General features: G+C 32.7%; 1 protein-coding gene across 1 annotated transcript in view; it reads left to right on the top strand.

The window, feature by feature from the left end:
- The window catches only part of Ptprq (protein tyrosine phosphatase receptor type Q), a 206,246-nt gene extending 186,437 nt beyond the window's left edge, over window positions 1-19,809 (top strand). The window contains exons 39-43 of the mRNA XM_048808230.1: window positions 5,466-5,542; window positions 9,976-10,110; window positions 13,080-13,226; window positions 18,202-18,325; window positions 18,572-19,809. Coding sequence (XP_048664187.1) covers window positions 5,466-5,542; window positions 9,976-10,110; window positions 13,080-13,226; window positions 18,202-18,325; window positions 18,572-18,609 — 521 coding nt within the window. The 3' untranslated portion in view covers window positions 18,610-19,809. The remainder of the gene's footprint in view (window positions 1-5,465; window positions 5,543-9,975; window positions 10,111-13,079; window positions 13,227-18,201; window positions 18,326-18,571) is intronic.
- The last annotated feature ends 5,510 nt before the right edge of the window (window positions 19,810-25,319 follow it).

The raw sequence follows: 25,319 nt of genomic DNA, 5'->3' as shown, positions 1-25,319 counted from the left end.
AGAGAAAGTTCACACTTTGTGCATTAGTTTCCCTCAAGAGCATAGCCCTATGGGACATAAAAAATGCCTCACAAAATACTGATCAAACATCACAGTAAATGTATGTTTACCAAAACTGCTTTTACAAAGGAGGCAGAGATGTGCTTTACCAAAATACATCTTAGTTCTTATATCAATAAGAAAAAAACAATATTATTGTTTTAAGAACTGGCAGTGGTATACAGGGAAAAATGTGAAATTCTTCTGTTACTAATAGTTATGTTTTATATTTTATTTTTTAAGATATGGTCCTACTGTCCCAATTCTGATCTAATATATTTTATATTAAAAAATTAAGTGATATTCTTGATGCTCTGAAAAATTATTTCAAAACATAGTTTTAAAATATTATTTATTTTAAAGTTTATATGTGTACATATGTATATACATATATATTATATATTTTATTTTTATGAATTTTCAAAGTGTATTGGGAAAATTTCTATTCTAAAAAATTGAACTTTTCTATCTAGAAATTCATGGACTTAGAGAAGGTTATAATCACAGAACATAAAGATGTGGATATGAAGAAACAGACCAAATTCTGATATTCTAAAACTGGAGGATAACTTTTACATGAAGGAAACAGATCTAGGGAAACATGATACAGGAGGTAGTAATCTAATAATTCCTAAGAACCAGACAAAGATGAAAATGCAAATAGCTTTCACCACCTAAAATCCTTTCTATCAAAAAACTAATCATAAATAAATAACTTAATGAGAAAGATGACAAATAATACTTTGTTATAGGAAATAAATTAGTAATACATTTCTAAACTTCAAAATCATGACCTTTCTCAACATCTTTTGTTCTCCCTTTCAGAGAGTTAACCTGGGTTGGATACATCATATGTTTAAAGGGGAATCCCATGTTTTAATATTTATCTGCACTAAATTTCTTCCAGACTATTTGTTTCATACTTGTTCAGTGTTGTTCTATGAAAATAAATATTCTAATCTGATTGAAAGACAGTTACTGTGGTTTTACAGAGCTGGGGTCCTGCCCGGTTGAGCTAGGGCAACCACTACAAATCCTTGGGTGCTGGTACTTGTGACTTTTCACAAAGAATTCGAGTGAAACATAGCAAAAGTTTAATAGAGAATGAAAGCAGAAGGTTATTTACAGCAGAAAGACTGCATAGACCCCCTCAAAGAGAGGATTGTGAGGTACTCACACGGCTGGAGTTTTTATTTTATTTTATTTTATTTTTTTGTAGTTGTAGATGGACAGAATACCTTTATTTTATGTGGTGCTGAGGATCAAACCCAGGGCCTCAAACATGCTAGGCAAGTGCTCTGCCACTGAGCTACAGCCCCAGCCCAATGGCTGGAGTTTTTAAGGAAACTATGTACTTTGTTTTTGCCTTGATTTCCCTGTCTCCCCTAAATTGGTTTATTACTCCTTGAATAGTACCCAGCAACTTCCTTGGTGAGGGCCTGAATATTCTGGTTGACAGGGTAGTTGTGACAGAGTTGTTTGCAAGAGATAATGATGGCACCTATCTGAAAACCATAATTCCCCTTGAAGGGTTATAATTAGCTGAAGCAGGGGGTCTTGGTGTACCACACCCCACTTTTCTGATAATTTTAGTTAGGGCCCAGGATTTTAGGTAATAATTCCTCAAGGGGTTATAGTTCTGTGCAGCCTGGGGAAGGTTAGGCATTCTAGACCTCATTTCCCAGTGCCTTCCTGTTTAGATAAGGTTCCCCACTGTTTCACTTTTATGACTCCTAGATTCTTCTTGGTGCATAGGCCTAATGTCAGTCCTTCATTGTCCTTCCCCTCTACCCACCTAACTAACCTACCTCATAGTGGAATAATTAGTATTTATTTCTATTTGTATTTGTTGTATATGAAGGACTTAATTTATATCAACACATGTAATAAGTAATTCAAATATCTTACCTATTTCCAAGAACTGTCTAATTTAAAACATGTAAAACTCAAGATCTTATAAAGATATTTGTAAAATGTGAGTTTTCAATCTTCTATTACTAAGATATCAGTGTGTTATTATGTAGAATCCCATTTTAACCATAAGAAAAGTCAGTTCCAGCTTCTTACTTAAAAGATGGTAAGGGAATGAAAGTGGTTGGTGGAACTAAACAACAACCTTGAAACCATAAAATGGACTAAGGAATATGAACACCCCAACTCTCCACATCTGAGGCTAAGACAAAAAATAATCAGACTCCCTGAGGTGCAATCCTCTCTATGTTCTAAACACCTTAGTGGTTATGAGCATATTGTTCAGTGGTCTCTACATGAAAAAGTTACTGTAAGGATTAATTGAAATGATATGTAAATCACTTTGCTCAGTACTGAAACCCAGGAAGCACTCAACATTAGTTCATAAGAAGGTTAACAATAGATCATTAAAAATCTGCAAACTTTCTGGGAGAAAGATTGTCACAGGCCCTTAGCTTCTGCAGTCCCGAGATAACCAAGCTACAAAGTCATAGCCATCTCTATAGGTGAGAGACTCCAGTTTCTCTCTTTTCTCCCTCTCTCCCTCCCTCTCTCATTCTCTCTCTCTCTCTCTCTCTCTCTCTCTCTCTCTCTCTCACACACACACACACACACACACACACACACAAACACACACACACACACAGGCAGCATGGTGCTTACAGAGACACCCCCCCCCCCCATAAAGCTGAAGACACATCCTTCCTTGCAGGGAAGGAACATATTTCAATAGAATGAATTTTAGCTTGAGGCAGCTAAGTGAAATTCTTTATTTCCTCTGAGTAACTTAGGAAGTAGAATTTCAAATATCACAGTGCATTTTAGAAGATATTAGCTTACAGGGCTTTAAGACACCCAAATTAGCATCACACACTTGGAGAAGAGATTTCCAACTCTGTTTGACAGGACACTATGACCTTAATATTCCAACACTGAGAGGAAAAGTTTAGCTTGTTGTTGACTCAGCTAGTTATAAACAGGCATATCGAGTGAATAGAAACACGATGGCGTCCCTTCCTGAATTACAGGACTAGCTGCAGTGTCATTCAAATATTTAGATCATGCAGAATTCAATGTCATGGAAACATGAATCCTTTGCAGAAATTTGTCTAAATTCCCTATCAGTCAACTTAATCACATTGGATATGTAATGATAATTTCTGATAATATGGCTAAATTATCTTAACATATAGTGTATATACTCAAGTTCTGAGAACATGTATTGAGCACTCCCTATTAACTTTCACATAAATTTTCCTCAAGGGGATTATATGAAGTAAATAGAGTTGTGTTAGACTTGAGATAACTAAGGATCAGAGAAGCTAAGTAGTTCACTCAATGATGTATGTATGATAGGTAGATCATCTAGAATTCAGACCCAATCTCCTTTACCCATTTTTCTTCCATGAATAATAGATATTTTATGTCATGTCCACATTTAGTTAAAATTATCATTATGATAATTTCAATTATATCACTTGATAAAAATTATCAGGAAAAAATAATTTCTGACACATGAAAAAATTAATGGGTATCTAATTTTATAAGATCTTAAAATATTCTGAAGAATGATAATTAGAAATTTTGTATTAGAGACAAATAAATTAATGGGAAGGAGTAAATGGTCTAAAATACATAGAGAAATCTAATGTACAATGAAAATAGACAAAATACATAGAGAAATCTAATGTACAATGGAAATGGTGTTTTGAATCAGGTAAAGGATAGAATGTTAAAAAATTTAGACTGTATATTGTGCCAAATAACAAAAAACAATAAAAGACATACATATGCATGTGTGTGTATCTCTATCACATTCCTTTAAAAAAAATCCCAATAGATGAAAGATTGAAATATTTAAAAGTAAACCAGAAAAAAATTATTAAGATATCAGGAGAAACTGCAGAAATTTTGTATAAATAAGAATATTTGTTATTTCAAACAACTTTATGAACAATACATAATCCATAAGCTATAATTTAAAAGGGAGAAAGTTGATTATATAATAGTATAAATTTTATCTATGGCAAGATAGAGCCAAACACAAATTATAAAGAAGAAAAATTTTTATGTTTTTATTAGTGCTTGGTAGTCATACATAACAACAGGGTTTGTTTTGACATAACATACATGAATGGAATAGAATTTGCTCTATTTCAATCCCCAGAATTTCTGCTTTCCCTCTCCTCCTCCCTCATCTGTTCCCTTTCCTCTACTCTACTGGTCTTCCTCTAAGAAGAAAAATTTAATACTTATAACAAAAGTATTTTATGCGTATAGCTAGCATTAAATATTTTTTAAGTTAAAAGATGAGAATATATTAAAAGACAGGGAATAGAAAAGGCATTTGAAATAACCAATAAGCATAAGCAAAAAAGCTCAATTTTGATCATATTTAAGGAAATTAAATAAATACCATGAAATATCACTATGTATCTATCAAAAGAATATAAATGAAAATGTTGAATATTTTGTAACAGAATTTCCTAAACACTTGTTCAAATATGAATTAATAAAAGTCTAGAAGAACTTGGCAGTATCTTTCAAAATTTGAGAGGCACATATGTGATTTGAGAATTTTACTCCTGGTAATGTTTTCTACAAACTAATCCAACATATATGAAAAAGTTCAATTATGTTTTTCAGCATTTTATAATAACAAGTGAGATCAATTTAATCCACCATAAAGAATTAAATAAATGCATGAGATTCAAACAAAGAAATACAATATGTCTTTTTAAATAATGAGCTAGGTATATTTATGCTTATATGGAAAGATTAGGTAAATGGGAAAAGTAATCTGTGGGACAGGGTGCATATCACACCATTTGTAGTTAATTTCCTGAGAGTATGTACAGAAAATTTTGAAAATATATACAAGAACATATCAATAGTCATTATCTCTGCATAGTAGAAATATGGACTAAGAGGAACATACTGTAATTTTATACTTATTTGTAAATTTATAATATTATATTATGAACTCTTTATTCTTTTCTTTCTTTCTTTTCTTTTTCTTTTGTCTTTCTTTTCTTTTCTTTTTTTTTTGTGATGGGATCTTATTAAATTGCCCAGGCTGGCTGGATGTGGTGGCACATACCTGTAACCCCACCAGCTCTGTAAACTGAAGAAGGAGTGTTGAAAGTTCAAAGCCAGCCTCGGCAATTTAGCAAGACCCTAAGCGACTTAGGGAGACCCTGTCTCAAGATAAAAAAGTATAAAGGGCTGGGAATGGAGTTCAGTGGTAGAGCACCCCTGGGTTCAATCCTCCCTACCAAAATAAAAATTGCCCAGTCTGGCCCAGAACATGTGATCTCCCTACTTCAGACTACAGAGTAGATGAGATTACAGTCGTGTGTCCCTAGCTTCATGAACTCTTACATTACTTTCATAGTAAAAAGGTAGTGGTAATTTAGAAAGTCAATTAGTATTGATTTTTTATATTTTCTTCTTAGATAATAACAACAGAGTGAAGCTGGTAGCTGATGCTAGTATTCCAGGATCGGATTACATTAATGCCAGCTATGTTTCTGTAAGTTGACATATTTATATATTTCATATTTTTATAAAACATAAATACTGAAATTATATTTCCTTTCCAACTATTTTAAAAAACAAGTTCCTTACAAATTCTGTGACTTCAATATGCTAGTTACCTATAACAACACTATACAGCCCCCATTTTAGAGATGGGAATGTGGAGGCTCAGATCAGATTCCTGTTGATCAACAATCATTTTACTATTTTATGGCAGACATACAACCTGATATTACATACTCCTGGTCTTGTCACTGTTTCATAAATCTTGTTAATGTATTATTTCTACACAATAAGGTCTGATGACTTCTTTCAGTGAAAAAATTAGTCAAATGGGCAGTTGTTTCCATACAATATAAAAACCTATTATGTACTTTTTTCCCTCTAATTTGTAGTTCTTCAAGTGGGTGATGATGCCCTATTCTTTCTCTCCTCAGCTACTTGTAGAATGAATACTCCATTGTAGCCACTCAATGAGCATATCATAAATGAATCCACTTGTAGAGAATTGTGACATACTTAGTGTACTCTCTCGCATATTGTAGATAAAAAATGCATAGTACATTGGATTGAAAATTGAATGAACCAAATTTTCTCTCCCTTTATCTATGACTCTTTTGTTCCATCAGTATTTCACCATCATAGGTACTTACAGGCACCCAAGACCTCCACTTGTGGTTGACAAAATTAATGGAACCTTAGAGTAGGACTGGTAGTGCCCTTCCACTCATTTAATTTGCCATTTACCTCAGGAATTAAATGTCAGCCTTTCCTGTCATTGATTCATCCACTTTCTCCTAAGGCAGATGATTCTGTCTCTACGAATCTGTATTATACATATGCTTTTTAAAGCTTAAAATTAAATGTGTCCTCTTATATTTTTACCCGTGGGCTTCAATTCTTTTTATTTTTTTTCCTGATACATGTAAGGTTAATCATTATTATCACAGGAACCTACAGATACTTGGTGATTTCCTCTATGTCCATGCTCTCCATAGTTGTTTTTTTTTTTTTTAATCTTCCAATTTGTGAGTCCTTTCAAACAAGCCTGCAACTTCCTTCAGTTCTGTTGAGGCCCTTCTGCTATAATGTTCTATCCTTTCACTAGTATCAAACATTCATTTTCTCGGTCTTATTTCCTGTGAGCCAGTGTGATGGTAGAGGAAAATAATTTACTCTAATTCTGTGGTTGATAATTACTCCCAAATTACAGGCATATAATGGAGCATGTTGTTGAAGTAGTGAATAAGGAGAGAATTTAAGGCTTCTTAGAAGGGTAAGTAAGGGAGAGTTTAAGGAGGGTATGGCAACTTTGAATTTCATCCTATTTCTATGCTAGAACTTTAAATCTCTATTGAAATAGCTACATGAATATACTATTATGATAACATTTACTTATTAATTTATAATTGTTTAAGTCTTTTGAATGTTTAATTCTTTAAATGTTTTGCCAAAATTTTATCCTTATTAATTTTTGTTTTAGGTTAACTCTACTGCATTTTGAAGTTTTGTTTTGATTTATATAATTTATATATATATATGTATATATAAATTATATATATATTCAGATATTTACATCTAATCACTGCACTAATAATCTAATGTTTTGTGATACTATAAGGTCAGGAAAAGGCAACTGATTGTATCAATACCTATTGATTTGTACCATTTTTTAATTCATTAATAATTAGAAACAAATCAATAGCTCATACTCTCTAATATTCCACCAGATACGGCATAACTGACAGTACAGGATATGACTATGACTGAGATGGAAACCAGACAGTAGGTGCAATTGATCTATACAGATTACATAAGAAAAGTAGTATTTATGAACCCCCTGTGTTTCTTCTAAGCATTATAAGTTATCAACAAGCAGCCATGAGCAAATGATGTTGTAGTATGAACAATAAGCCAGGAAGCCTGCAGATATATATTCTGCTATAATCAGTGTTGTTATAATAAATCTTACAAAAAGTAACTATGACACATATATATATAATGATGTGCATAATCATAACTGAGCTGCATGGTAAGCAGGCCAAGATGAAGCATACTTTACCCGAAGGCAGATTTCTGTAATATGGTGGGAAGTATATCATATTGCCCTTATGATATCCTCCAAGGAACTATATCCTTTGCTAGGGATGCCAGGAGCAATGAGAATAGACATGATGACGATACTGTGGTGACCTTCACTTCTCCACCTTCAAATTCAGGCTGTCTTTGCCTCAGAAAGAACATCTGACACCTCGATTGCTGGTTTGTTTAGCTAATCTCCATCTGAAAGTTCATGAACTCTTGTTCTAGAAGGAAAAAGACAGAGGCCAAATACAGATGGATTCTAGGCTCCTGTTTCTTTGGAAGCTAGGGGCCAAGGGGAGAGAATGATTAAGGGAGGTAGGGAAGAAAGCAAAATAACTAGTTTATACCTAGAAAATCGAAAAACTGAAGTTGGGGAAAGGGAAAAGGGAAGACCAGCAGGTGGTCTGAGGAACTACTTCTGGCAGGGTCTACAGCTAGGCTAACACATGCCAGTTCGTGCATTCCTCTGCCCTTGGCCTTTCTTGAAAATTGTGCTTCTGGAGTCAAGACTTAGGGAAAACCCGAAAAATCATGATGAAGTATAAACTTTGAGAGAGAGGAAAGAAAAGAGTGATTACAGCCTTGTTAAGTAGCTACTAAAGGTACAGATAAGTTTAGAAATGTTTTCAAGAGAACCAATGGTAAAAATGTGTTTTTAGGGACAAGAGGAAAGCTCTGAGTCCTTAAAAATGACCTCTCATCACTATGTTCACAGCATAAACTCATCACCACCGACAGTTGTAGCTTCTCCACATTCACAATTGCAAGCTTCATATTGTCTCACAAAATCTTTCTTAACACATCAGTAGACTCTGATAGTTCTTCAACTCTGCTCTGAACTACAGTCCATTCATTTTGTCATATTTTCTGTTTTTTCTATTTCTGTACAACCTTCACTTTCTTTTTGCTCAGTTGAAGTTTTTATGTTTCATCCATTGTACATTCTGTCTGCTCTTGAATTTTACCTGTCTTTTATCTGTCCTTTGATAAATCCATAACCTTGGTTATAAAAAAACTGTCTGTAGATTATCTTCTGTGCTCCTAGATGTGATTGGAAAAATGCCGCAGTCCGGCTGCAGCAAAATAACCAGGGAATGACGAGCAACTTGTGTAGATTGAAACAGCAGGAGTGGGAGCAAAAACTCTTGACCTCATCAATATGTGTCACTTCAAACTCAGGACCACTAACTGCGGAAATATTTTTAATCATGTTACAGCCCCTGAATCCCTTCTGGCTCCCTCCTTTCTAAACTCTCACCCTCTTTCTCTCACCTTCAATACCCTTCCCACATTTTCACCTACATCTGCTATGCTTTTCATTATTTCATGAATAAAAATGGAAGCAATTAAATTTTCCCACCTCTCTGCATGTATGTCCATATATTCAATCTCTTCTCTATGGCCAGTGGATGAGCTGTCCTGTCTACCAGCAACAGCCTATCCCTTGTCTCTCAAGAATGTGGGTTGAGGAATTTTCTGTCCAATTAATTATATTCTTCCATCAGACAAACAAACATTGTCGTTTCTGCAATCTTAAAAAAAAAAATTGATATCACTGCTCTCCCTTACTTCTTCCCTGTCGTTCTATGTCCCATTTACATTAGAGTCCCTTGAAGAATTGTCCATACTTACTCCAATTCCTTTTTCTTCGTACCTGTTCAACTCACTCAAATTATGCTTCAATGCTAAGCAAATACAACACTGAAATTTCAAGTCACCAATTAACTACTCAAAAGACTAACACCAACACCGTGTCAGTCCCTACTTTATCTGAACTATTAGCAGCTCTGATCCTTCATCTTAGTCTCTGCTTTTCTCTCATCTACTCTGACCTCTAAGCATTGAAATGATCTAGAGATCAATCCTTGAATTTATTATTTCCAAACTCATTTTATTGGTGATGTCATTGATTTTTATGATCAATGTGCTAATTACTTTCAAATTTATCTTTCTACTTTGAACTTCTTCCTGAATTCCACATTAATATACCTAATGACCACCATGGCATGCTCACTTAATGTCTAATAGCTGTTTAAGGTAAAATATCCAGTATGGATTCATGATTTTCCCAACAAATATGCTCTTCCTGAAATCTTCCTCATCTTTTTTTAGAGTCATTTTTGAATAATATAGTTCTCTCAATACCCTATCAGCAAATCCCTTACAATATAACAGATTGTGAGGCTAAAAGTAGATTTTGAAAATTTTTAGTATCTAAGATTGTTAGGCATTGAAAAACATGAAGTATTTTACCACTTGCATATTTTTCAGATATTGATCAAAAATGAAAAATTCTGTATCAATATAAACATTGATGCAGTGTATGTAATTATTTCTTTCTAGGGCTACTTGTGTCCAAATGAGTTTATTGCTACTCAAGGTCCATTGCCAGGAACAGTTGGAGATTTTTGGAGAATGGTGTGGGAAACAAGAGCAAAAACATTAGTAATGCTAACACAGTGTTTTGAAAAAGGGCGGGTAAGTTACATAAAAATCTTTTCACAAAATGTTATTTTACAGTTGTGTTAATATGTGTGAATGTTTCAGCTAGTACTGTAAGTCATCAATAATTTAGATGTCCGTAAAGGAGTTTTAACTTAGTAGCAGTAAATGTAATATATATATATATATATATATATATATATATATATATATATATATATATATNTTTCACTTATCTTGTTGTATACAAAGTAAGTTTACAGCATTCGTGCAATTATATATGTACCTAGGGTAATGATGTCTACCTCATTCCACTGTCTTTCCTATCCCTAAGCCTCCTCCCCTACTCTCCTTCCCCTTTGCCCAATGCAAAATTCCTGCACTCATCCCATTATAGATTAGCATCCACTTCTCACAACATTCGGCCTTGGGTTTGGGGGATTGGCTTACTTCCCTTAGCATGATATTCTTCAACTTCATCCATTTACCTGCAAATGCCATAATTCAGTTTGAGTCTTTTTCACAATTGGAGTTTGGAGATTAGAAGAAAAATGGGTGATAATATAATGTATTATGATTCCATTTACCAAAGATACATAAAACAGATACATTTACAGAAATAGAAAGTAATGTAATTACTTGGAAAGGGATAGAGAGGCTTATTTTTACAGTCTGGGATGATGTAAAAGTCCTGGAAATGGACAGTGGAGATGGTTGCACAACACTGAGAATGTACTTAGTATCACAGAATTGTAGATTTAAAATTTGTTAAAATTGTAAAGTTTTTGTTGTCTATATTTTAAACAATAAAATGTGTTTTTATTAATATATTTTAATCATAGCCTTTTAACAATACATTGAAATTAATTTGGTTGAATATATAAGAAAAGGTAAATCCATCAGATTTTCAAATCTTTTTCAAGGAAAAACTCAATATGTAACTTAAATTATTATGCAACTCTTATGATATTTTGATTTTTTTTTAATTATAAGAGTAAAACATAAATTTGCATTTTATGAAATGTGAACAATGTCTATATTTACAAAGCATATAATTCAAAAAGTAAAAGCTACATGCTTGCCCTCCCAATTTAATTATTCTCCATATACATAATATTTTTAATAGAATAATATGTAGCATACATATTATAACATTTTGTATTTAGGGCCAGTGGTTGGTTTTTTGTTGTTATCGATAATTAAACCTTTAATGAACAATAAATTAAGTTTAAAAAGCTGCCTTTATAGCTTCTTCAAATCTTGTGTACACACTGCCATGGCATTAAAAGTCAGTGAAAAAGAAAAGTATCTTTTCTAGTTTAAGCATCAGAAAGAATAGCATCTCCTCTTTTGAGATTTAAATAACTAAAATTTAAGAAAAAAAATCTGCCCAGATTAATGATTGTCTTTAAATATCATTTTTAAATTGTCTACTAAACATTTCCCATTTCTCATCACAACTTTAAACTTCCCCTACAGCTTTTAATTCAACATGATAACCCAAATGACTAAAAATTTCTAAAAGTTTGATATGTCCCAAACAGGACATTTGATTCCATCTCCAAACTCCTCCTCATTGTCCTAGTGTTGGTAAACATCAGGTCCCTCCAGCTTTGGTCAAGTAAGCCTTGAAGTCATCCTTAATCCTCCTCTTGCTCATCCATATCCTACATTGCACATTCCTCCAGCCCACCAAGTCCTCCCATCCCTGGGCACCTCTCACCTTCGCATTGTAACCTCACCTGCCTATTCTTCTTGTTTCTTGAACACACAGACCATATTCTCACTCAGATCTCTTCTCATTATGCAACCTTAGGATCTAGGGTCCTATCCACCACACTTCCTTGGTCTGCTCCCCAACCTTATGCAAATTTCTTTTCAGATATTACATTATCAGAATAGCTTTGTCTGATTACCCTATTCAGCCCTATCACTCTCTATCTCCTTAGCCTGATTTATCTTTCTTTATAGCACTTGTTACCACCAACCATCTTCTTTGCCTGTGTTCATTTGTGTACCACTGTCCTCCAGTGTATAAGCTCCACACACATGGGCACTTTGTATTGCTTACTGCCATAACTCAGATGGCTAGAAAGGTGTATTAAGTGATTTAATGTCTGATTACCTTGTTCAGGCATGTGTGTGTTCATGCTACCGTCATTGGAAATGTTAAGTTGAATAATAGGAAATTACTGATATTTGGCTCTTACATTACTCAATTGACAGTTTCTATGGAACACCTGTCCTTGAGTATTAAATTAATTTCTTAAAAGAAAATAACTTGCAAATTTTATTAACTATAGGAGGTTAAAAAAAAGTTCTCTGGAGAAAGCAAAATGATGTGAGAGGGCTAGGGTTTTGGCTCAGTGGTAGAGTGCTTACCTAGCATGTGTGAGGCACTGGGTTTGATTCTCAGTTCCACAATATAAATAAGTAAATAAAATAAAGGTCCATCAACAACTTATAAAATATTTTTTAAAAGATGTGAGAGATTATTTTTAATATGATACATAGGAAATGCAGTATGGACCAAATATTTTATATTTTCAATATTTAGAATTTCTATGGATAACTAAAAATATGGCCAATATGAAGTTTCTGGTATTAAGAATTTTGAATGAGGCTGGAGATGTAGCTTAGTGGTAGAGCACTTACCTAGCATGTGTACGGCCTGGGTTCAGTTCCCAGCACTGCAAAAATAAAAAATTTTAAGAGATTTTAAAAATTCCTTAAATATAAAAAAAGTTGAGTATCCTTCATATTTATTCAATATTATTATGAAAGAAGATAAAAATTCAAGTAGTTAAAAAAGAAAATATAAATATTTGATAAAGTATTGATAATCATCTTGGTATAACTAAACACAATCTTGGTAACAATCAAAACTCAAAGAAAGTCCAAAGAAAATCTATCTCCAAATAAGCAAAGAAACTGTTTAGAATCTATTGCTATAGCTCATTATCTTCGTCACCATCAATAGATGACTAATTTCCATGTAATGTTGTTCTTCCTGCAGTGCTGGGGTTGGTAGAACTGGAGTTTTTATTGCTCTGGACCACTTGACACAACATATAAATGACCATGACTTTGTGGATATATATGGACTAGTAGCTGAATTGAGAAGTGAAAGAATGTGTATGGTGCAGAATCTGGTAAGAGAACTAAGCCTGCACTCATTTCTTGGTGTCAGCTCTAGGATTTCTATGTGGGTGGAACTTAGTGCATCAATCTGCTTGGAAGTGAACTTGAAGCTGTTATATGCACAGTAGGAACTCTTTTCCTACCTTATAAACTTGTTGGGTAGAGCAGCTGGTAGAGATGATGAGAGAACTAAAGTCACCCTTAAGTATAATTACTGACTGTTCATCCTTGTTTATACTGACAGGCATGTAGAAAATAATTAATTAAATTGATTTGTATTTATCATTTAGCAACTTTGGGGAGCTTAGAAAGTGAATTCAAATGAATTCCTCTTATAAATATGCTAAATATATTTATAATTGGGAAAACAGTGTAAAATATTGATGTTACTGAGTTTCTATGAATTTCATGTGTCCATATTTATCTCTGTTACTTATTAGTACTAACCATGATTATTGCAGCAAATAATCAACTAACTGGGAATATTTTGTTCATTGTTTTAGTATGACGGCAAAGATATTTATAAAATAAATAGATTTTTATTTACTAAGGAAACATACAGCTGGGTGCAGTGACACATGTCTGTAATCTCAGTGGTCTCTGGAGGCTGAGACAGGAGGATCATGAGTTCAAAGCCAATCTCAGCAACAGCGAGATACTAAGTAACTCAGTGAGACTGTCTATAAATAAAAGCAAAAAAAGGGCTGGAGATGTGGCTCAGCGGTTGAGTGCCCCTGAGTTCAATCCCTGGTACAAAAATTTAAAAAACACAGTATAATGGTAGTGAGACTAACAACCCTCTATTGAGTGTCAAGGAGTTTCCAGTTGCTATATTAGATCCTTTACATTTATTTTCTTATTTAATCCTGATTTAATTCTTTATTTGTGAATCAGGGTCAGTAAACTGATTAATAGACTAGGTATTATTGACTTTATGTTACAAAATAGGGAAGCAGATGTTCCAAGAACGTGAGTGATATTCCAATGCAATATTATTAGTAAGTATCAGAGCCAAAATTCATTCCAGTCTATCTAACTTAATAGGAGACATTTCTATCTGTATCTTCTGATCAAAGTTTGTATACTATGCAGATACAGAGATGTTCTTGTAGTAAATACACAGATCTGCTCTCAGAGTATTTTCCAAAATATGTGCTAAAAACTAAGTGGCATTAAATTTACTAAAGGGGTGAGGAAACAGACTTCCCTGATAAAATAAGTGTGAGAAATAAATTAAACTAATTTTTAAGTACAGAATTTCTTAGACCTTTTAGGCTAATACACCATGAAAATAACAAATACAGAGCCAACTGTGGTACCCTTCAACCCTTTTAGATCCTAAACTTATAATGCATGGGACATTAATGCTGTAGGAAAATGCTGCCCTAGGTCAGAGACATCCAACTTTTCAGAAAAAAAAAATGTTTGAGTATTCAATTTTAGTACAGATACTTATTTTTTAAATGTATATTGTATAATTATGTAAATTATGAAATATATGCAAAATAAACAATTGATGAACATATCAAAGATCAAATATGCAATATTTGGAAAACCTTGCTAATTGCTATGGCTTCATATTATCATTAGGAATTTTCAAAAAGGAAATACACCCAGGTCAAGATATTTCTGATAATAGTCATAAATATGTATCTTTCATTATTTATAGTTTTTAAAAAGAGATCTGGACTTTTGTCAGATCTGATTACATTGTTATTTTTACCTCATCGTTTGGCTACAAAAACTATTCTAGAAGTATGAAGGAATGTCAGACCTTCCAATTCTTGTCATTTATTTTGTCTTGCATGTTACATATTTGATTTCAACGTAAGTCTCTGTGTAAGAATCTTTCACAGCCATTTTAATTCTGTGATAGGTAAAACTAAGTAATGTAGTCCATGTTCATTCCTTTATATGCTAAAAAGAACAAATGAATGAAGGATCACTCTTCCCTAGTTTGTTTCAGAAATAGAATATGACATGTGACCAGGACTGGCTTCATGAATATGCAACCTGTGTAGTTTGACAGATGCCCACTCCGTAAAGGGCCCTACATTTGGTTTAATGTGTGTTTATTAGTCTTAATTTTTGAGGAAAGAACTTTGCATTTTTATTCATAGTTGGCCCTGAAAGTTAGATACTTGTCCAGAGGTTTTACAAGGGCTCCATATCAATCCAACTATTAACCATTATTGAAATTCAATTTGCTTCTTAGTTTGAGTTAAAAATAAGGACAAAAAGAAAGCTAACATTTTCCTTTCATATTCCTGGGGTTATATTTAGGGTATCAGTACTCTCAACAAAATTAATGGTTGGCTGTCTTGGCTAGTCAATCTTCAAATAATAAAAGTTAAAACAATTTTTCCATAATCTGCAGCTTCGTGGAACTGAAATTTGTACAGAGTGTGTTTAAGAATACCTATTGATAATTGAATACAATTTGGTACTCAATATATATTGTACACTTTATGCTTGTTTAACCACCAGAGCATTGTTTCAAGTTGGGTAAAGGAATGAAAAGATCAAGATTATCAGTCAAAGAACTGAGTTCAGAATCTAGCTCCATTGATTGTTGGCTCTCAGATTTTGTTTAATTAACCTCTCTGAGCTATTTCTCTTTCATGATTTGTTAATGCTTTCATAAGTTTGTTGTTTGTATTAAATAAAGTATATACAGCACCAAACATAATACCCAGCATGCAGTGCATATCCAACAAGGTTTGCCTGATTCTCCTGTCTTTGCTGAAAAGCAAGTTCTCTGAAGTTCTCTTTCATCTGAGTTCCCAGAAGTTATGCTCTTTCTATCTTTTCCCTGTGAGGAAGAACAGGAAAATGACTGTGCTTCAGTCCTTATAAACTACCACAAGGTGGTTTCTTATTATCTTCTGTTGCACTGAGGATTGATCCAGTTTCTATGAAGAATGCTCACATCTCAGCACTTTACTACAGCAACCAGGGTCAGAGCTGGGGAGGCCGGAACCTCAGCAATAGACTGCCACTAAGACACCAGAGGGGCATGGCCCATATTCAGGAGAGAGCTTTGATATCTTTTTCACTCAAAAGTCAGTTCAGGATATTTGAAAGACTTTTCTAAGAGAATGCTTTGCAGTGAAAAAATATCCTGAAATAATATTGGTGCCTTGAATAAGGTTAATGTGGCTTAGTCCCTTTCTAGCTCTAGATTCTCCTGAAAATTTAATGTTATAAACTCATAGGCTAAAAAAAAATGGTAACTATCATGCATAATTTTTTGGCATGCATTTTACACATTTTTAAGTCCTTTAAAAGTCACAGGATAGGTTTTGTGCGTCTCCAGATAAGGAAATTGAGCATCAAACTTCTCTTAAGTTAACATGACTATCAAGGGTAGCAACTGGATTGAACTTTTCAATGACACTCTGCAGCCTCCTTGGCAATAACACAGGATGGCAGGAGGGACCTTGGAACCTGCAGGGCTGTCTTGTAAGAGCTTGGCTTGCTATGCTGGCAGTTTAACCCCTCATTCTCTCCAATGGAGGAGATGAGACCCGGACAGTCGGAAGTTTCATGTGTCAAATGTGACTTCAAACTCAAATGTGTTTTTTAGAAATACCAGAATTGCTCAATTTAAATTATTTTCAAAGAAATCATATTTCATCAACATATATCTCAATGCTATTATATTTACTGTGTGATGTGTATTTGAAAAACTCTCTTAGAATTACTTTACCAGCAATTTCAGTAGAATTATTATTGCTTTATAATACTTCATTTCTTACCAAAAATTGAATTCTGTAACTTGATCATTCACTTCACTTGCAAAGTTTGACCCCTAATGACTTTTGGATGTTCTCCAAATCACATCTGCCCATAAATGGTGAAGATTGGCTAGCTTTGAGAATTAAATAAGCCTAAATCAACAAGCATTTATTACACAACTATTATATGCTAGACACTATTACAGGCATTGGGAACATAGCAGCAACTAAGAGTTCTGCTCTCATAGAACTGACTTCCTAGTGATGAAGTGTTAGTGGGAATGTTTTGTAATCCACAAACAATGAGATAAAGCTAATCGTGACCAGTAATATTCAAAGACAGTTTCAATAAAGGAGTTCCACCCCTCCAAAAAAAAAAGGTTTGGGGGTATTGTAGCCATAGATAGGAATATAACCTCTTAAAATGATCACTTTTGAGGATGTTCTATTTACATCAATTGTCAGTTTGTAAATATGTCTTAAAACATTTGGTGATATTCCTTACAGTTGGGTATGCTTCTTATGTACAAATCAGGATGATTTAAAACATACAACTTTGGTTTTTTAACCTTAAATAATTTGGGGGAAGTAAAAATTCAGAAATGCTAATAAATTACTGAATTATACTGAATAAATCCAATGAATCTGGATGGTACTGAATTTACCCCATAAATTCAGATGAAATGTTAGAAGTCCATGTCCTGCACCTAGGTGTTCAGGTATTTCTATGGCAAACCAGTTGGTATTTAAGGGAATAGATACTTAATATTAAGAGAGTCAAAATCCAGATGATTAGCAGAATTATTAGATGTATTTTAAATGAGCTGATGGTGTATAAATGTGCTCAGTCACAACTGCAGGATTAAATATAGCTCTGCATTCTGACAAGAAAAGTATTTATAAATTACTCAATTACATCTAACAGGAAAAAGGAGGCTCATAAACAAATTTAAGTAATCAGAAAGACTTGCTGCTTTTATAATCACAGCAAGAAAGAATATATTAACACTTTGTATTTAGTGATGAGTATTAAAAAAAACTCAAAGCTACAAGAAGCCACAGGGATTTAGAAAATATTATTTTGGAAATTGAAGAAAATTGTTTATTTACTGAAATAAAATCTGTCTCTAACTTATCCATTTCACATTTGTTGAACTCAATACTGATTTTTGCTGAAACAGTATAATTTCTCTTATAAGAAATAGTCCCACCCCGTCCTTCATTTAATCATTCTTTCTTTTGTTTCTAGGCACAGTATATCTTCTTACACCAGTGCATTCTGGATCTTTTATCAAATAAAGGAAGCAATCAACCTATCTGTTTTGTTAACTATTCTGCACTTCAGAAAATGGATTCTTTGGATGCCATGGAAGGTAAACAGAGTCAGGGTGTACCAAATTTGCTAGTTTACTGCCTATAAGAGGAGCACTGATATTATAATAACCATAAGTTAAAAATACTTCAAAACTAGGTTAGTGCACATCAGTTTCTTCATTTCTCTCTCATTCAATGTGAGATAAATGCCTTTTCATCTGGATCGTCTTTTTGCCATGAAACATTTTAATCTTTTGAACTGTTAACTTCAGTACTCTCTTGTGACATGCTACTTTATGTTATAGGTGATGTTGAGCTTGAATGGGAAGAAACCACCATGTAAATATTCAGATCAACAATTACAACAAGAAGATATTTTTCAATCCCAGGGGCCAAAACTACCCCCTCGTGCTTCTGAATTGAAATATGCAATCCTAAAGAAATCTTTATGCTTCCCTTACTGCCTTACTCCCTGAATTGACGATTTTACAGACTGCTAATTCAGCATAGTCACTTGTTTTGTACAGAATAAATATTGTTCATTTAAAATGTTTAAGAGAAGATATCCCATAGGGTTTTGAAGTTCTCCATATTTGGAACAAGCCAAATGTTAAATTATTATTATACTAGCATTAATGGTTCGCGTGAATCTTCCCTGTGTATCGGTTATAATTTTGAACAAAAGCCGTAAATGTTGATTCAGTAGTGTTATTTTGGCCTCTAGGGTGTTGTCGTTTCTTGTGGATGACTTCCAGAACTGTCATAATGATCTGTACTTCTATGTATGCCTCTGTGTTTTGAATCCTCTGTTTTATGAGTGCTGAGATATCATCTCCTGATCCTGAACAGCTGAACACTAACCCCCTGACACTGCAGGGATTACATAGCCTTTATACAACACACAGTAGCTCTTTGGAGGAACTTAGGGCTATTTAAATTGCATTGTGAACTTCAGTTTGAAAAAATGAAAGGAAAAAAAAAGTGCAATTGCACATAACGAAGTTATAAAGTACCTTTCTAGCCTGCCCACATTTGTCTGATGTCAGGCACAAGTTGTAGCACTGTATTGTATATTTAAATACAAAAAGGTATCAGAGTATTTGCACATTATATTTATATTCAACTTATTAACAATTTTAAAATGTTTCTTCAGCAGAAATGTATAAAAATAATAATAAAATCATGTAGTGTGGTACAAGCTTGTGAACTTATGATGTACTGCTGCGGTGCCAACAGACTTCTGAAGAGATTATTTTAACTGGTCTTTATTTTATTTCCCAAGGGTGATTATGGAGGAGTGTGTTTAGGGGAACTGAAAACAAAGAAATTAACCAGGTTGGAGCAAAGTAGAGATTTTTTAAAAAAAATTTCAGCCTCTGTTTTATTAGATACTGATATTGTACTAAATAAATTGAGCTATGTGAAATTATTTTGTCATAGATTTCAATTAATGTCATAAGTAAATAGTATTAACTACTTTATTTCTTCTATAATAAATATGCTTATTTCTACTGTTCCAATCATATAGAAAGTGTAATGGTCAAAAAACCCTGAATTTTAATTAATTATTTTCCAGAATTATTTTAGAGGTCCTTAATTAAATATAAATTTGATTTCATATTACAAATCAAGATATAATTGATAATTATTTTAATTATATCATATATAACATAATGTAAAATAATGATTTACATATAAGTAAGCATGACATGATTTATATAATGTAAATAATTAATATATAGTCATTTCCCAAGGTAAACAAAGAGTAAATTGTTTTAGTATGAAATTCACTATCCAAGAAATTAAGCCCTTTATTCAAATAAGCAATCTCTAGAACAGTAAAATTTTCATCTGTTTTTTTTTCATGGCAAGGAAATGTAAATAAATACAATCCACTACTGTTCCAACAAACAAGTTTACATGAAGTTACAGAAAACAATAAAAATGATGAGAAATCTGAAAGATACATTTTGGAGTTATAAAGTTTCCAGTGTCCTTCATATCATTGAAAATGTATGGCAAACCAATATAGGTTTTGGATTCATGAAAGACAGAAAACAAAACCTGTGGAAAGTATTGATTGGAATAACTTTTTAGTATATTAAATAATAAAAAAAAAACTGTTAAAATGTGGTCCAGTCCATTTTCTATACCTAGATAAACAGAGTTTCAGGTTTGATTCATATATATGCACATGAGTACATAAAACAAGAGTGCTAGCATTAGTTCTCTAAAACAACACTTTTCAAACATCAACTAACTTTCATACAAATCACCTGAGGATTGTGTTAAAATTAATTCTACTTGAGTAAGAATAGATTAGTCCTGAGAATAATTTCTAGCATGTAACCAAGTTAATAATATTGCTGCCTTATCCCAGGCCATATATTAAAAAAAAAATGTATGACTCTTCAAAAGATATTAGTCAGGATTGGAATGATTTTAGATCAACCTGAAATTACTTGAAACATTCTTTAAAAGACTTGACTTCATTACCAGAAAAAAAAAACTTGTTAAATGCACATGACTCACTATATCAAGAAAACATAACTAAAATGATTGAATTAAAAATCATGTATTTATGATAGCTGAATTTTTTAAATTACATTGTGAAAGAGTCAGTGTATACCCACATTTTATTGATGGCTACTAAGTGCAAATTAAAATAACAAGGAACATCTGTAACATTTTTAGATCTAATTTGTCAAAATTCGTTGAAGCACATGTACAATAAATGAGCAACATGTGTGTCATATGAACCAAATGAAACAGGACCCTTCAGAATGGTTTGCCAGATAGGAGAGCAGCTGTGGGTATTACCTCTACCTTTATCCTGCATTCAAATACATAATTTTCTTCTTTTGTTTTATAGGTGATATGAAAAAGAAGTCTTTTGCAAAACAATCCTAATTAAACTTTGACCTTTTCAGAAAAACAACAGTAATTTGCTGTCCACATGTTTGTACCAAACCACTAGATTTTAAAACTGGAATCTAAGTTCAGCAATGTATTCTATAAGTCCATGCCATTATTGTGATAACCAAGTCATTTTCATGGACCAACTGTTAAAAAAATCAGTGAATTTTTTGATAAGGCTTGGTAAACAAAATGATCAGAAATTCTCAATGATATTAAAAAGTGAAAATGAGGGAGAAAAATTTATAAAGCATTATCTTAGCAAAACAACTTGCCTCCTTAAGACAAGTGATATTTCATGGCAATTTATTTTACAAATATGGATAGAGTTTCCATATGGAATCAGGCCTAGTATGTCCACCTGCTCAGGTAGATGTTTTAAGGAATAGATTAAATCACACATAAGAAAATGTTTTGAAAAGTCCAGTAACTTTACAAAGTTAATACAGCCTTTACCAAGAGTAGTCAATGTGCAATATATATCAGTAAAATAATGCATCCCAGTTTAGTATTATATTGTGCTTTGTGATATTAGTGTCATATTTGCATCTCTGTTCACATGGGAAGACTGAAGAGAAAATTATGGTAGATATATTGATTTCTACAATATATGACCATCGATATTTTTATAAATGAACAATTAAGCCCTCTTAAGTAATGCTTTAATTGAAATGAATACATATATACATGTATACAAATAATTTAAAATATGAGTCAGTAATCAAGTCAAGAAAATTTTCATTTCAGAATATTTCAGTTGGACATTCTGAATCATTACCTTCAATATCATCCTTTGGAAATAAAATTAGTTTAATAGAAGGTTAAAAAAAATTAGACTTCTCTTACTCCTCTGTTAGCAAAATTATATTTCTAAAGTCACACATTTAAATTATTTTACTATTCATAAAAATTATTATTGGACTTGGAAGTCATTTTAATAAATTATAAATTTTTAGAGTATTTTTATATTCATTATTTCAGTTAGTCCTTACAACTTATTAAGATCTGCAGGATCCCTATAACATTGGTAAAGATAATGAAAGCTTAATTGCTGTATTCAAAATCAAATTTAGTTAAGATGAGAATTAAAGTTGAAGCTGAGTTTCTTTGGTTTCCCCCCATCCAAAAAGAAATTCTTTCAATAACCCTATGCAGGTACCTCCATAAGTTACAAATGACAGGCTTTGAAAAATGTGAAATGATTATTATAAATCAAGGTCATAATCACTCTGTGTCCCAATTCCCAACTAGCCAGTTAGAGACTTTCTGCTAATCACATGAAAATAATGATGTATGTAAAACATGATTTTGGAGAAAATATGGAAGTAAAGGATAAAAATCACCATTTATATAAATGGAAAAAACATGTCACATTTTAGGGGGCAAGACAATATTATAAAGATATCAGTTATTCCCAAACTAATTTGTAAATTTATTAAAATTAATTTCTAAATTTTAAACTCCAAACTATTCTTTTTTGAATGAAATATGCATAGAGAACACCTGAGGCTCTATAGAAGCCAACAGCTCTTAGTAAACCAGACTCCCTTCACAAAACTGTAAAATAAGATTTGAAATGTCAAATTAAATTAAGCTGCATTAGAGTGAAAAGCCCTCGATCTTTTTAAAATGAAGCCCAGATAATATGTTTAACAATTGCACATTTATAATACCTAACATCTAACTACAAATTGCTGGACACATAAAAAAGCAGTAAAATCTGAACCATAACCAGGAAAATGATCCATTAATAGAAACAGATGCATAAATAACAGAAATTATAGAATTAGCAGACAAAAGCTTTTAATATAGCTATTGAAATATGCTAATAAAGAAAAATAAGTATTACTGTAAATTACAAAAATGTGTTTAAAACTTTCAGGGCTGAAATCTATAACATCTGATGTCAGAACTTAATTATAAATGATAAGAACAGATTAAACACTGCAGAAAATCAGTAAATGAAAAAGCAGGGCAACAGAAATCATCAAAACTGATGCATGGACACACACACACAAAGACTGGAAAAATAAAGATCCTCAGGACCCGGGAGGATATTTCAAGCAGTTTATCACAACAGTAATAAGAGTTACAGAATGGGAGGAGACAGAAAAAAATTCTTCAATAAACAATGTCCAAATATTTTCCAAATTATTTGTCCATTTACATATTCAAGAATCTCAATGAAATGTGAAGAGATAAATGTTCACATGTATGCATACACATTTGATTTCTCCCACTTCAGTCCATACACAAAACCACTTCTTCATAGACACACATGCATACAGCTTATACCAAAGTTTATCATAATCAAATTATTTATTACAAGTCAAAACTAAAGACATAAATTTCAAAGGCAATACAGAAAGGATAAACCTGTTCTTGACATCAAAGAAAATAAAATAAACTGACTTGTATGCAGAAATGTTACAGGCTATGGTATGAAAATTATAGTTACAAAAAAACTAGAAGCAGTACCATAGTCAGTGGTGAAATATTGAAGTGTTTTACCCTATTAGAAAGAAAAGGGGAGAAAAAAAACTGCTCTCACAGTTTCTGTTGAGCATTCTACTTGTTCCTAGCTGTAAAGAAAAAGAAATAAATGGGATAAATTTGAAAGGAAGAAATAAATCTATACAAGTATGAGGCATAATCATGTAAGAAGAGAATCCTGAGAAATCTACAAAAACATAGCTGCTAGATATAAGAAGTAGCTTTAATAAGGTCTTGGCATACTAGGTCAAGATACAAAAAATCAGTTTTATTTCTATTTACTAGTAATGAACAACTGGAAATTGTAATTTAAAATACCATTAACAATAGCATCTACAAATGTGAAAAGCTTTAGGAAAATTTTAACAAAACATGTGCAAGGCCTACAACTAAAACAACTAAACTAGGGATGTAGTTCAGTTTGGTGGCCAAGTACCCCTGGGTTCAATACTCAGTACCAAAAAACAAAACATTATTATAGTTATATCAGAGGAATAAATTCAGGAGCTCTGTTGATCGGCATGGTGACTAATTAATAACAATATATTGGATTCTTGAAAAATACAGAGTGGATGATTAGTATTCTCATCACAAAAGTGATAACTATATGAGGAAATGCATTTGTTAATTAGCTAGAATTAAGCATTCACAATGTATATGTACATTAACACACATATATGATACCCACATACAATTTTACCTGTCAATTTAAAGCATAATAAAAATATTATTTACAATTTTAAAATCATGTGTGTTTAACTTGAATTATTTACTTACATATATGATACAAAACATTTCATTTATGGATTATTTTCAAAATTATCAATATCAAGCTTTCCTGCCTGAATGAATACAATATGGAAAGAAATATGTGCTTGCATTTATTAATACTCCATTCCCAAAGCAATTACCACTAACAATTGGTGGTTTAAATATTAAAAATAAAACTTGACATGCTCCTAGTGCTTTCTAGAGAATTCATTAAGCTGCTATGCACTTGGTATTTATAACCTTGTGAACTTCCATGGAAGACATGGTGAATTCACTTGCTGGTCTCTCCCTGGAACACAAGGTTGCTTCAATCAGTCTGAGTTTAGTACATTCATAAGTTTGGTGGGCAGTAACAGGATTAGCACCTACTCCCTGGGTACTAACTCCAGAATTTTAGGTATTTATGTTTTAAAGGATGTACTTAAATAGATCATTTGCATAAAACAGACTACTATAATTTTATTTGCTACAATTAATAACTTTCTTTATTGAACCATTATCATATGCTGGCACTCTTCGAAGGAACAAACCAATTCTCTCTCTCTCTCTCTCTCTCTCTCTATCTCTCATCTCTCTCTCTCTCTCTCTCTCTCTCTCTCTCTCTCTCTTTTTGAGATGTGGTACTAAGGATCAAACTTAGGGTCTCATGCACACTATGCAAGCACTCTACCACTGAGTTGCAACTCTGGCCCCTTACCAGTATTAAGTCATTTTTCTTGTGACAATTTCTGAAAATAGGTACTATTATTTATTTGCTTTTTAGAGATGAGTAAACCAAAGCAAAAAGAGGTTAACTGGCCTAAGGTTATATGTTAAGTAAAGGACTGAGCCCAGACTTGAACATGGGAAGTCTGGCTTCTGAGCCTGCAGTGT

The sequence above is a fragment of the Marmota marmota genome, unplaced genomic scaffold, assembly GCF_001458135.2.
Source record: "Marmota marmota marmota unplaced genomic scaffold, marMar, whole genome shotgun sequence".
Taxonomy (NCBI): Eukaryota; Metazoa; Chordata; class Mammalia; order Rodentia; family Sciuridae; genus Marmota; species Marmota marmota.
The sequence above is the reverse complement of the archived record's forward strand: the minus strand, read 5'-3'. Positions and strand labels throughout refer to the sequence as shown.